At 43.1% G+C, this 14,816-nt stretch overlaps 1 protein-coding gene across 2 annotated transcripts; it reads right to left on the bottom strand.

Moving 5' to 3' along the window:
- Positions 1-4,912: 4,912 nt before the first annotated feature.
- Positions 4,913-7,094, bottom strand: LOC149279258 (small ribosomal subunit protein eS21). 2 transcript variants are annotated; one of them, XM_089501371.1, is made up of 5 exons: positions 7,016-7,094; positions 6,424-6,487; positions 5,418-5,489; positions 5,182-5,237; positions 4,913-4,944 (listed from the first exon to the last, which is right to left on the bottom strand). In XM_089501371.1, the coding sequence occupies exons 1-5, from the start codon at positions 7,063-7,065 to the stop codon at positions 4,935-4,937; spliced, it is 252 nt and encodes an 83-aa protein (XP_089357497.1). In that variant the 5' UTR covers positions 7,066-7,094; the 3' UTR covers positions 4,913-4,934. The 2 variants fall into 2 exon arrangements, with proteins under 2 accessions (XP_089357497.1, XP_089357498.1); XM_089501372.1 differs by lacking the exon at positions 4,913-4,944 and having other exon boundaries at positions 5,178-5,237.
- Positions 7,095-14,816: the final 7,722 nt, after the last annotated feature.

Raw genomic sequence — 14,816 nt, 5'->3', positions numbered from 1 at the left:
GGAATTCCACGAATGGCCGAGTTTCATCAAGCTGGAAGTGGACATCTAGGGATTTAGTTTAAGGCATTACTCATATGACACGAGGTGCAGGGGAAACGTGGAAGGAACCCCAGTTTTAGGATAGAATTTAGATAAAATGTGTGGTTGCTGGACCTTTAACTGACGAGGTGTTGCTAGAATCGGTAACGGGAGACCTCAGAGAAACCAAAAGCTTCTGTGACTACATATGTTTATATGTTGGTCCAACAAAAGGTAAAACCTTCAACTAAGGACTCGATCTTCTCTTGGACCAACGCGGGTATTTCCATTTCTCTGCCAAATGAGCGTAACCCAGGCAATCTAGAACATGAGCTCTTTGGTAAAGGTTCTTTGGGTCTCCAAGGAGATCTCAAAGCTGAGTTCATTTTGAACGATGTGGGAAATTGCCACATGGCACGGGCAACCTTGAGCTCCGTCAGAAGAGCCAAGCTCGATCTGAGTATGGATACCCATCGGCTAGCTGTCTCTTTAGTGAATAAACAGTTTAGTGACAAGTTAACATTTCTGGAGGAAACAAACGCAATTAATATATTTCCGAAGCCCGTAGGTCCTTCTCTAAACGTTCACATCTGTCATACTATAAATACTGCCGAAAGCCAACTTGGGAATTGCATCAGATCTGTTTATAACTCAACAGATCACTGAACACTGGACAGACACATCCGCTATAATGGATCAAATTAAGGACAATGAACTCGAGAAGATATATCTACACGACGCTGCAGGAATCCTGCATTCTTTTAAAGGATAAAGAACTTTGGAAAAGTCTAAAGCATTAGTCCGATGAGAATAGTGTTCTCAGGGATGGGTTCAGAAAGGAACTGAGGTCTGTGAACCGGGTATAGACAAGAACCGAGAGCGGAACTGTAAACACGGGAAGATCCGACTCGTATGTAAAAAAGATTATATTTCAGATTAAAAGGAGGGCTAAGGGGTAACAAAAGATTAGGAGGTGCTTTTCAATACACATGGAGTGATTGTAAGCTACAAGCCTATGGGCTCCTCAGACCAGCTGCAAGGGATCAAGACATTAGATCCATCTTATGTGGTTAAAAATTGAAATATAAAAGGAAAAGTCCCCTATACATGCCAGCTCAGAGGGTCTCCATATGTGGCCTCTCTACCCTCTACAGCAGACCTGGGCAAAGCACGGCCCGCGGGCCACATCCGGCCCGCTGAATAGCTCGGACCGGCCCGCAAAGAGTGTCCTGGTGACTCACCAATGAGTCCGGTGTCCCCCCCCCGCCCCGGTCACTTACCTTAAACTCCTGTGTTGGAAGCGTTTGTCTCGGGTGCCGGCGCTTTACGCTGGGCGCCGGCATATGACGTCAGACGCCGGCGATCAGCAGTGAAGCGCCGGCACCCGAGACAAACGCCTCACGCTTCCAACACAGGAGTTTAAGGTAAGTGACCGGGGCGGGGGGGGGAGATCCTGAGAAGGGGGGGTTAGGGAGTTAGAGGGGAGATACTGAGAAGGGGGGGTTAGGGAGTTAGAGGGGAGATACTGAGAAGGGGGGTTAGGGAGGGAGGTCTTACTGTGTGTGTGTGTCTTACTGTGTTTGTGTGTGTGTGTGTCTTACTGTGTGTGTGTGTATCTTACTGTGTCTGTGTGTGTCTTACTGTGTCTGTGTGTGTCTCACTGTGTCTGTGTGTGTCTTACTGTGTCTGTGTGTGTGTCTTACTGTGTCTGTGTGTGTCTCACTGTGTCTGTGTGTGTCTTACTGTGTCTGTGTGTGTCTCACTGTGTCTGTGTGTGTCTTACTGTGTCTGTGTGTGTCTTACTGTGTCTGTGTGTGTCTCACTGTGTCTGTGTGTGTCTTACTGTGTCTGTGTGTGTCTCACTGTGTCTGTGTGTATCTTACTGTGTCTGTGTGTGTCTCACTGTGTCTGTGTGTGTCTCACTGTGTCTGTGTGTGTCTCACTGTATCTGTGTGTGTCTCACTGTGTCTGTGTGTGTCTCACTGTGTCTGTGTGTGTCTTACTGCGTGTGTCTTACTGTGTTCATAGCTTATTCAGTTATTGTAATAAATATTTTAGCCCATTTTTTAGCTCAAAATATTTTTTCCTTTTTTTTCTCCACTAAAATCTAGGTGCGTCTTATCAGCAGGTGCGTCTTATAGAGCGAAAAATACGGTATGCACTCCGAAGCCTTGTTCATTTTGTTCACTTCTGTGCTGTGCTAATAGTTATTCAGGCCTTACTTATTCAAGCACCTCTACCAATGACGTAGGCTTGAATAACTTTATTAAACAGCACATAAGTTAACAAAATGGACAAGGCTTCGGAGTTTGTAGTTTGTAGAGGTCTGGCCCTCTAAAACCATTCCAATTTCTCATGTGGCCCCATGGGAAAATTAATTGCCCACCCCTGCTCTACAGGGTACAATTTCTCCATGCACAAAAAAAAAAAAGACGTACGAAAGACAATGTAACAAAGGCGTCAGTTTTGAGCCATACACTTGGTGTTAGCAGAATGCAAGCAATGGTGGCAAAAAGAAAGAATGGTTTACCCAGACAAGTCTATGTGAACTTCAACACCGTAACATTCTCAACTGTGGGACAGTTTAGTCTGAAAACCTTTGAAGTGTAATTAAAGGGACAGTGCACTCTGATGGTTTAATAGGACTGTCTGGAGGTAGAAACCAGCTGCTCCATGACTTACAAACACCGGGTGCTGGATAGCCAAGCCTTGACAAAATCTGTTTACTAATGGAGTTTTAATACGTCTTAGTCAAGTGTATGAGGTCTACATTCCACTAAGTGTGACATGTCCGACGGGGGGGGGGGGGGAATCAGGCCACATGTGCATGTCCCACTTCAGGTTTATGCAACCACAGCTACTTCCGCTACAACTCATCATACTAAGACTGTTTCCCAATTAATGCAACAGCATTTTTGTTAAATTGTTAAAAAAATAATATGCACACAGGGATTCAAAATGTTTGTTACATTGTAAGCTATTGGTAGCTTTAGATTGTAAACTTGCAGGGCCCTTTTTAACCTAATGTTATCTTTTTGTCTTAGTCTGTCAACTGTAGTCGGACCCTTTGAATGTACGGACTGTAAGGAGCTCTTGGCTTTATATAAAAAATAGTTTAATAAATATTAATAATAGTTAATGAACATAGTATTGTGACTTTAAACACATAAAAGTCTCTTTAGCCCCCCTTAGTGGACAATCAGTATACTGCAGCACCCTGTCTGTTCTATAGCAGAAGTAGCATATACCCGGTACATAAAATACCCCCCATTAAAGACACTGATATTCACAGTACTAGTTTCTTGGCTTTTCTGTGTCTGAGAGATACACACGGAACTCTGAGATGGACCATTCTCTCTCCAGTATAAGCGAGGATTATGAATGACCTGCCAATTTACCAGTATATCGCGCAGGGACAGCTCACCCCTTTGATAAATGAGAAACTCTCGTGGGTTGGGCATTCATAATCCGCTGTGAAGTCGGTGACATGAAACAAGAAAGGCATAGTTATTTACAGTACTGTGCAAAAACTTGACCCGAGGAACAGAGCGGCATACACTCTTCATTGCCGAGAGTCGGGCTGCAGATTTTTGGGACTTGGTGGGAGGTGAAACCCGGAGAATTTGGCAGCTTGGCGTAAAGAAGCCATTTAAGGGCAGGACAGCCTGACACGCAGAACAAACATGGGAGACGATGTCCTTTCATGGCATGAACGATTCCCCGGCAGGTTAGGAAACGCATCAAAGAATTCCCGAACTGCTGAGAGCCTCCTCAGTCCCTCATTCACAGGTGATCATCCCCCCCCCGGGGTGCACAGAAAGAACGTAATCTCCAAAAACAACATTGTAAGGAATATATTAAATATATATTAAATATATTAAAGGTTCCACATTGGGCTTGTGCGATGGCAGAAAGGGCCCACGAAGAAACCGATAAAGCTTCCAGACATGAAATCACAAAGGAATGCGTCGGACACTTTGTCGGAGAGGCATGCAAATATTTAGATAAGAACGAGCGCAATTAACGTGACCGCAGAAAGTCTAGAACTAGCTGGGGCCCTATCACCGCCTGTAACTTCTTATGCTCACAAAACACACTAACATTCTACCCTCATATCCACACACACACAGGCTAACACTACATATATATAAAGATTCAACACTATGGACTCATACACTGAAACATGCACTACAATACAGTAGTCATACTACACACACACTCTAGCGCGCCACACACACACACACACTAGTCACCATGGCAATCTGGCGCTCAGAGTTTGTCAGGCTTTGCCTTACAGACAGTCTAAATCTCTAAGCAGTCACTATTACATGTCTTAGAACATCATAGGCTGAACGTCCAGGCTCCTCGCCAGCGCCTAGAAAGGCAGCGGTAACCACCTGGATATTTTGTCTACCCATTAATCGAGTCTCTGGCCAAGAAGCTTAAAGGATCAGCAGAGCAGTTTAAACGTTGAACTTTTGTTCTGGATCAGCTTTTATATCACTTAAAAGATACTTCAGGTCAGGACTCGACTCAGCGACAAGCTGACGATAAACAAAGCAGCCGAGCCAAACACCCAGAGACCGAAAAAAGAACATTTATCCAGCCAGAGCATTAAAGACCCGATAAGATGTACCAGACAGAAATAAAACAGTACTCTGCAAAAGGCAGGGGATCTCCGGCATTAAGTGCCCCAGGGTACAAAACAGGTGGCCGTGTGAAGCTACCCTTTTACCACAATGAGCCGTGAATCCCTCCGCACAGCTAAAGGTTTATTTTGTTGCCAGAGCCGTATTAATCAGTAAAATATCTTCCACCAATTCAGCCAAAATTAAAGACAACACAAGGGGTTTTTTTTTTTTTCTTCAACTTTTTATTATTTTTCTACAAGTTGCCACATTTCAAAGGGGTCCTTTTCAGAAGTTCCTGGAAGAAAATTATGAAGAGGTTAGGAACGTAGATAAACGTAGATAACTAAAGTTATGGCATTTTGCTTAGTTGTAAATACAGAACACAATATAGAACTACATTGGTGTGTTGGTAGTACTGCTGTGCAAGCACGTCGACAAGATCTGACAATTCGAGGGGAAAAAAAAGCCCCCAAGAGAAGGAGGCGTTTGGACAAAACCAAAGGAAAAGTTCGAGTTTATTTGAAAAACTTACTTTGAAACAACAGAATCGTTCTTTGCAAGCCTAAGAATGGAATCATCAGATTCTCCCTGAAAAGAAGAAAACAAATAAAGATTAAAATGTTGCAATTCCCCCGGAGTGATTACTCGATTCTTCACTCGCGGGAAACCCACTGAAGCCGGCGTTAGTCAGCGGTTGCATTCAAGCAAACCATTCCCCGTCTTTTTAATTCATTCCAGGAGCCGTCACAGTTTAGCGAGGCAGCTTACCATTCGGCGGATAGCTCCACAGATAGCGTAGGTCTTGAACTGGCCAGTGAATCTACCAGTGGCTTTGTCAACCTGTAGTTTAGACAGGGAAACATTTGCAACTAAATCAGCAAAATTCATACAAATATTTTAGAAAGAGAAATGAAGACAAGTCCTTTTGAGGTTCTATTAAACGGTATATTGTGGCCCTAAAGCTACAAGCCAATATAACCTGACCTTACATCTACCTATGTGGTATCTACGGAGCATATCAGCCAATCAGGAAGCCTATACAATGGGCAGGGGGTTGTAATGGAGCATCGAATGAGTTCTGATGAAGATGCATGTGAAGGAAATGTGCTCAGATAATGGAGTATAAACTGCTTAATCTACTGGCACAACTTTCCAAACTGCCTGATACTGAAGACAAAGTATTCGTGACATTAGGGAATGCGCACGGAATTTGAGATAAAGATGCAGTTTTTTTCCTCCCAGGCATGAAGAATTTTTATACATCTGGGTTTCTTCCTTTTCCCTCCCCACTTAAAGTATTCATGAGAAGTCAAAGCCTCGCTGGCTGTATTTGTGCAAACTAAATCAAAAGCATCCAACACGGGGAGACAGCGCTATTTATGGAGGAAGCTGAGCTTCTTATCGATGAGGCAGAGACAGGAAAACGTTTATAAATTAATGAACGTGCGCCGTGCATACAAACCAGATTTGCTTTACGGGGCAAAAATGAGCCAAAAGCTCCTGCTGTCCCCTTTGCACCAAATAGCGCTTATTTAGTGGCTTTTAGGGATTTATATAATGCAGGATATCACAAAACTAAAACAGAATCCTATGCACTTATCACTCACGCAACAGCACGAGCTTTGATATCATAAAAGCCGCCACTTAGGAAGTCTAAAATCTCTCTTTTCTGGTTTATCTGAATAAAGCCCTCGTTTAAGTCGTAAAATGTCTTAATGCTGACCGTTCAGATCTTCAGCATCAAGTCAAAAGGCTAACTAAAGGGGGGACTCACCTCTGCGATATTCATTTGGATGGAAGCATGGTCCTTAGCTCCAATAATTCTGTTGCTTGCAGAGCTGAGAGAGACACCGAGTGACTGGTGAGTAGCGAGTAGCCAGACTTGTCATACACAGTAACAGGACATGTACGTGGGATTCGCAAAATGAAACCTGTTCTTAAACTCGGCCATACCGAGTTCTTACAAATACCTGCCTTCTCTCTCTCTATATATCTATTATATCTATATATCTATTATATCTATATCGCAACTCTTTGCTGTATAGAGGAGTATACAGAAGTAGCGAGTATAGAGGAGCATTTCTGCATACAACAGAAGCATGCCAGGGAGTATACAGGAGTAAAGCGACTGGCTAGGTTTTGTTTGTTTTTGTTTTTTTAACACTAAATCGCTTTTGTCTAAATTGCGAGAGGGTATCGCTGGGTACAGCAGTCATCACAGCACCCAACACATTCCGCGAAAGGAGCAGCGTGTCCAACTAAAGCGGGCGAGTGCGGTTCTGAATTTTTTGACCACTGCGGTCTTCAACTTTTCAAAACGCGCCTCACGGCGCAATTTTAGGACGGAGAAAATAAACGAACCCTACCATTTACGGGGGACATACAAGTCCACGAATTCACCGGCGTCGTTCTGCATTTTGCGGAGTAGATGTCAGGCAAAGACCTGCAACGGGAAGAGAATCTGTGAGCGGGGATTCTGACACCAAATATACATCAGCGATTACGTTCCACTCCGTTACTGATCCAAACGGACACTTCATTAGCTCAGTTTCAGAACACGTTGTCAATTATAATGCAAAAGATCGCTAATTATAGAGCGACCAGTTTTCTGACCGATTACACAGTTATCTCAGCTGCATAATTTTAAATATATATTTTTTTTATTTGTTTTGACAGAAAATTCTGATATTTTGGTTAACAGAAAGCTGATTATCCTAAACATAGGGCTTTTCATAATGGCACATTCTGCAAACGCTGCTCTCCATTTTCATATATTTTTATATTTTAGTTATATATACATCCATATACTCAGCTCTATAACTTTTGGATTAAGATACAGAGCATCATTAATTATGTTAATCCGCCCGTGCCGTTATAACACGCTGGGGACACAGGCATTGCTATTAGATTGTTAAAGTGGAGCTGCCCTCCCTGCTGGTTTCCTCTGAAGGGTTCTCTGGCAACTCGAGCTCCCCGGCTGCGGCCTGCTAATCCACGGGCTTTCCCAGACCCCTGCCCCGGTTCAGGCTACTTTCCCCGGGCACGTGTTCTCACTATCCCCGCATCTTTCACCCATCACCCAGGCTCCCCCTCTGGTTGATCCCCGTTTCCCGGTGCACAAGGGCCCCGAGCGGGCCAGTATTCCAAGTTATAGCCCAGCTAGAACACCGCTCAGACGGCGCAGCCCCACGCTCACCTCCTGCTCGCGGTAATGGCTGACACGAAAGAGGAGGAAACAAGGACCCGGAAGACCTAACGTCATCGCATGGACGGGGAGCACTTCCGGGCCACAGCAACAGGAAGTTAGCGTGTCTATAGCAACAGTAGCGTGAAATGTACTTGATTTCTATGTTCAGTCCCTCTCCCAAATCATTATGCCCCTCTCTCCTAGGAGGTCAGAATGTTTGCTGTGTATGAGGGTATCGCAGGGTTCTACAGCCCCAAAAGCCCCGATAATGTGTTCAGTTAGCGAGCCTTGCTTCGTAGACACGCTGCACAACCTCACGGCTTAAAAGCAAACTCTTACCAAAAAAATAAAAAGATATATTTTCTGAATTCTTATCAATGAATTTATTTCATGCAACAAAATGTATGTTTCTTAAGCCGATTTGATTCCTGTAGCAAAGTCTGAGCCTGTGAAAAGAATGCCTCCTTTCTGTAAGTAAACCGTCTCAAGCAGCGAGTCTTATCATTGCCGAAACTTCTGTAAATGTCGCACATAAAATGTTATCTTTAAAAATAAAAAATAGCTTTTTCTAAGAAATAAATACTTAAAAAAATAGAAAATTGTGATCCCTTGTGGAGAACGATTCAGTTCATTCTCTCCGTCGCCGTTGAAAAGCTTTTCCCAAACTGCAGACAGCAGATAACGGCGATGGGGACAGGAATATACAACCTATCCAACAAAATCAAATTCCGGGTCAGGAAAACCAGATCTCCAGGTAGGACCAATCATTCACAGATGGACCTGGTATTTGCAATAACCAGATATTCAGATAATGAACAGTGTGTTAACACAATGTGTATGTCCCAGACACCCTTTGTTGAATTAAATCTCCTTTTGTAGCATCTTTTGTAGAAGTTGAAAGATTAGAGCAGTTTTGCAAATCAGGATGACACTCTGCCTCCAGAAATGCCTTTTAACCCTCTATACGCCACTCTGCCTCCTGAAATGCCTTATACCTCCCTATATGCCACTCTGCCCCATAATATGCCTTTTAACCCCCTAAATGCCAGAGTGGCATATAGGGGTATAAGGCAATTCTGGAGGCAGAGTGGCATATGGGGTCAAAAGGCATATCACGGGCACAGTGGCATGTAGAGGGTTAAAAGGCGTATCATGGGGAACAGTGGCATATAGGGGATATAAGGCATTTTTGGGGAAGAGTGGCAAGCCTGGGGGCAGATGTGCATAACTGGGGGGGGCAGGTTGTAAAAAAAAAAAGGAAATAAAAACAAAATATTTTTCTCAATCATAGCTTTTATTAACAAACAATTGTTCACATAGCTTACATGAATTAACATTTACTGGTAAAACTTTTTTCCTATAGGGTCATCTTATATTCAGGCCTTTTCTTTTTTTCCTAAATTAATAATCAGATTCTGGGGGGTCGTCTTATAATCAGGCAAATACGGTAATTTTGTGCTCTTCTTTACCAGTAAATCCACAAAGTATATATAAAAAATCAACACATTGAAACATCATTTTTCACCTAGTGTACTTCCAAAAAAAAAAAATCGGTTGGGGCTAATTCCCTCCTTAGCAAAAAACCAAAAGATTTTCATACATGTGGAAGGTGTAAGATGTGTGTCAACTTACCGGAAAAAAAACACCAGTTTCACAAACAGGAACAACATATGAAATAAAAAATGTATTAACTGCAATACCTGGGAACACTTAGGAAATATTAGAAATAAAAGTGTGAAGCACAGTGTACCAAGACACTCAACACCGAGGGCTCAACACCGATTTAAATATAATATCCTTTATTTAGACTATTACAGCATTTCATTTAAACTAACATTTAAATCGCAACATTATTTTTGGTGATTCAGTTCTAATATATGCCAATATATATCCAGACACTATAAATACATTTATTATTACACATAATACTTTCTCTTGGCCTATGTTTCAATGTGAAGTAGGCATTATCACATTTACCTTCATTGCACTATATCTCTCTTTCTCCCTAAGATATTTTAGATATTTATTTTCCATTATATTAATTTCATTGATTTTCCATATAAACACACATAAAAAATGTAAATATACATACATTAGCCATATTCATTCTATTTTTGTTTTTCTATACATTTAGATTTTCCCTATACGTATATAAAATTTGATATATATATATATATATATATATATATATAAATATCATTATAAAATTCATAAATAATACATAATGTCTACGGACACTCTTTGTATGAAAACATTTCGGGTCTTTTATTGTACATTCGTTTTCTATTCTAAATTAACATATAAATAATCATTATAAAATACATTAATTGATTAGGTATTCTTTACTATAATGTAGATACATAAATATGCATTTGTATTTTTTCGGAAACACTCCTTTGAATTGTCGGGTTTCCTAAGGAAGTTCTGTGTCTTCTTCCCCTTGATCTATAACGGAGAAACTGTCTGATGTCACTCTCCCCTGGCTGGACGCTTGGTAACATGGAAAGATAGATTGGATGACCTACCGTATTTGCTCGATTATAAGACGAGGTTTTCTTCAGAGCAAACGCTCTGAAAAATACCCCTCGTATTATAATCGGGGCCATCTTATAATGAGACCTCAAATAGGTCCGACTGCGAGACTAAGATCCAGATCCCCCGCATCGCTGCAGGGGACCTGGATCCTCCTGTCTTATGACCCCCATTTAACACCCCCACCCCCCCAAACTTACCGGTGCTTCTGACTTCCCGGTGTGGGGAATTCTCTCTGACAGTCGGGGAAGGTCTACACGATGGACGCAGACAATCCCCGCTGCTAACCGCACCTCCTTCCGGCTGCAGCGGAAGTTACCTACGCGAATCATGTAGACGTCTACCTGCTGCCCAGGCAACACACCGGGAGTCAGAAGCACTGGTAAGTTTGGCATGGTGGGGCAAGCTATGCTATAATGCTATATCCATGTATCATGCTATGTCCATGTTCAATGCTATCTCTGTGCAGGGCCGGCCTTAGGGGCACAGGGCGCCATGGCAACAGGGGCGCCTGCCTGGGACTTAAATTAAAACATTGGGGGGGTTGTTGTTTTTTAACTTTATTTAACATCCTCCATGTTAAATAAAGTTTGTTTTTTTTTTAAGAGGATGTTAAATAAAGTTAAAACAAAACCAGTGTTTTAATTTAAGTCTCGGGCAGGGGCGCCGAGCGGTCGCTCGTGAAGTTTTCAGCAACCGCTTGGTGCCCCTCACTCTCCGAGACTCCGTCGCGGTGTCGGCGTTTCATGCTGAGCGCTGGAATTATGCCGCACCGCGGCAGAGCGGGAAAACGGCTCCCATCGCAGGACTCCGGCAACAAGGTAAGTAAGGATAGGGAGAGGGGGGTAGATAGTGAAAAGGGGCACAGGGGGGAAGGCAGTGAGAAGGGGCAGGGGTGGTAGATAGTGAGAAGGGGCAGAGGTGGTAGATTTTTTTCCTTTCTTTTTTTTTGGAATGGGGGCGCGAGAGGAGTAGTCCACACAGGGCGCCAGAACACTTAAGGCCGGCTCTGTCTCTGTGTGTAGTGCTATGTCCGTGTGTAATGTTATCTCCTTGCGTAATGCTATGCCCATGCTTAATGCTATTTCCATTTTTAATGCTATGTGCTATACACAAAACAAAGCAAGAGTTCAGCGCATACCCAGTAAATATAATAATAAAAAAAACCCCCAAAAAATATATATTGGGGATTTCTTTATACTATATGGCTATATCTAAGGCTGGTTAGACAGACTCGTCCAACTCGGGGTATTTTGATGTAGTGGCAACTGAGCGTTATATAGCCATATAGTGTGATGGAACCCCCAATACTTACTCCTCAGATCAGTGAATGATATTCGATGAGTATGCGCGGAATTCTTCTATTGTTTTATGTTAGTGTGTGTGCAGGCATGTTATTACTGTGTGTGTCTGGGTATGATATTGTCTATGTGTGTCTCTCTGGGTATGATAGCATGCATTTGTGTTAGTGTGAGTGTCTGTGCATGTGTGTTAATGTATGGGCCTTGTTCTGTTAGTGTGAGTGTCTGTGTGTATATTAGTGCTGATTGGTTGTGTTAGTGTCAGGGAGTGTGTTAATGTATGGGTCTGGTTGTGTTAGTGTAAATATCTGGGTGTGTGTATTAGTGCTGATTGTCTGGTTGTGTTAGTGTGAGTGCCTGGGTGTGTGTGCTTTAGTAAAAAGATTGTGAGGAGAACCGGTGTGCCCCAAAAATAGTGTGTGCTAAATAAGAAAACCTCTAAAAATACTTCCCTTTTGTTTTCTCAAAGCTGCCTCCTTAAAAACAACTCTCTCCAGGTGTTGTAAAATATAGGTTCAATTTCAATAGGGGGCGCTCATGTAAGAAAAACAAACCAAACAACAATAGTGTAGACTGCTCAGACGACACGGTGTTAATTATATTGCGTTAGTTGCACTCACAGTAGTGCTGAAGATTTGTGTCTGTTTCTCATTCCCTTCTCATAGCAGCTCGAGAAAAAGGTAGCAAATGGTTGCACTCACGGGATCCAATGCACATACAATTATGTGCAAGGTGCACTCAGGGAGGGGGGTAGGGGAAGCCCACGGTGTCCAGGATCTCTTCTCCAAATGTCGTGGAATTTCAGGTCCAATCCCCCGAACGCTGTGATACAGTGCGGCAACTTCTTCCAGCCAGGGAGCGGGAAAACCACCCCCAGAGAATAAACAACTGCTGCTTATATTTAAAAATATAGATTTATTATGGGAATATCCCTTTAAAATAATTTTATTTACATTTTAAAAAAGTACTTTAAGATATATAAAATATAAATCTGTAAAAGTCAAACGATTAAGTGAAATAAAAAGCCTTTCCTCAACGCGTTTCGGCTTTAATGGCTTCCTCAGGAAAAAAGTATTTGATCGCTTCTTCTACTCTTTTTGTGTGTTAATTCGTTGTATTTTCTTCCATATACGCTAGATGGCGGTGTAACGTTGTTTCCCAGAACATGAGGACGTGTTGTACGCACATGTACACTAGTTGGCGCTGTTACGTAATTCCACAATACGTGAGGACGTACTGGCGTCATTCTGTTTATACGCGTCCCCATAGAAACGCCGGCTTCTCCTTCTCCGTAGGGCTGTCTCTTTTCTTGGTGTTGCATCGGGTCCTAGCGTCCTGCTGTGCTGTGAAGTGCAGATGTTAAACGATGACATTTGAAGACGGATTAACATGAAGGTGCTATAAACGCTATAGGATGTAAAGTTTAAGGTGTGAGATGGTTTAAGATGTGATTGCATGAATGAGAAAACATTGGATATATGAACTATAACTAAACATACTATGGGTTTTGTTTATACATAAATGTCTATATGAATCCACGGAAAAGAGAGCAATAAGGGTGGAAAAGTGCCAAACAATAATACAAAATACGAAATATTGGAATTATGTATAGTAAAAAGTAATATTGAACACATGAATGAATAAGTAGTCCGTGTCTATTTATTTCAAATGGGGGGAAGGGGTTACAAAAAAACAAAACAAAAAAAACCAACCTTTTGCATTGCCCCGCATATCCTAGACCCCTATTTGGGATCCCTTAGGTGAAAGCTTGAATATCCAAGTTTATGTTCAAGCCTCCTTTTTTATATGTTCCTAATTTAAAGATCCACTTAGTTTCCTTTCTTGAAATGTTTTCTGCACTATTCCCTCCTCTCCAATTTGGGGGTACAATGTCTATTCCCATGATTCAAAATTTATTCATTGAGAAAACAGGACATGAATTACAGTATTAATGCTTGAATTCATAATGTTCCCAAGATGTTCCTAAATTCTTCCTTTAAGTGGTCTGATTGTTCTTCCCCCATACTGTGCACCACATGGACATTGTAATAAATAAATTACAGATTTGGTGGTGCAGGTGATGAATTTCTTAATTTCGTATGTAGTTCCTGTCCTATTACTGATAAAACTGTTCGTTTTCCTTGGTAGGTAGGTGCACATCTTGCACCTACCGCATGGGAAAAAAACAATGGGTTTCTTGCCCAGAAAGGTATTAAAATTAATTTCTGGGGGCGTGGCTTGCCTGGCTTGAAGATGGCAGCTTGAGTCTTTAGCTCCGCGGCCGACTCACTATAATCAGCATCCATCCGACCCCACAGGACACAATGGGCAAGCAGAAACGCTCATCCCAGCGTCATGACACCCCGGACACTCAGTCCAGGTCAGCTGGGACCTCGCTGCGGGCTTATTTTCAGACCCCGCGGTCCTGGACACGCAGCCCCCATCACCCAACATGGCGCCCTCTCCCGCGAGCATGACGACTTCGGACGAGGCCCTGCACTCACCTCCTCACGCAGCTGCCACACACTCAGCCGCAGACCTGCAGGAGATGTTCCGCTCTCTTCCCACGAAAGCGGACTTCAGTAACCTGATCGTGGAGGTCAAACGCGCCCAGCACGAGGAGGTGGCGGCCCTCCGTGCGGACATTACGGGAGTGGAGCAGCGCACTTCCCGCTTGGAAGATACGCATACCCAGGTTGCTCGTCATATGAAGGAACTGCAACACTCCACTCAACGCATGACGGGCCTGGCGGTTGAGCTCCGACGCTCCGTGGAAGACCTCGAGAACAGAGGTAGGAGGAACAACGTGAGGGTGAGGGGCCTGCAGGAATCAGAGGGCCCTGAAGACCTACGGGCCTTGCTGCAACGGCTCTTTAATAATCTGCTAGGCCATGCACCTGACGCCCCAGTGCGTCTGGATAGAGCGCACCGCACGCTGAGACCTCGCGGCAGGCCCGCTGCTTCCAAGATTTTATTTTGAAGGAGGAGGTCATGGCTGCGGCAGGTAATACACACAGTTTTACATTTGAAGGCCAATCTCTGTCGCTGTACCAGGATCTCTCCCCCATCACATTACATAACCAGCGGGCATTGAGACCGTTTACTTCGTTGCTCCAGGAACGGAACATCAGATACCGCTGGGGATTT

This window comes from Sceloporus occidentalis, unplaced genomic scaffold (genome assembly GCF_023333645.1).
Source record: "Sceloporus occidentalis isolate IW3139 unplaced genomic scaffold, rSceOcc1.0.p SCAF_173, whole genome shotgun sequence".
NCBI lineage: Eukaryota > Metazoa > Chordata > Lepidosauria > Squamata > Phrynosomatidae > Sceloporus > Sceloporus occidentalis.
Note: the sequence above shows the minus strand (reverse complement) of the source record. Positions and strands in the feature narration are given on the sequence as shown.

Coding starts and splice junctions, on each gene's coding strand:
- LOC149279258 (XM_089501371.1), bottom strand. CDS start 7,065: ATGCAGAACGACGCCGGTGAATTCGTGGACTTGTATGTCCCCCGTAAA. Junction 5,490..6,423: donor TCCAAATGAATATCGCAGAG/GTGAGTCCCCCC, acceptor TCTAAACTACAG/GTTGACAAAGCCACTGGTAG. Junction 5,238..5,417: donor GTGGAGCTATCCGCCGAATG/GTAAGCTGCCTC, acceptor TCTTCTTTTCAG/GGAGAATCTGATGATTCCAT.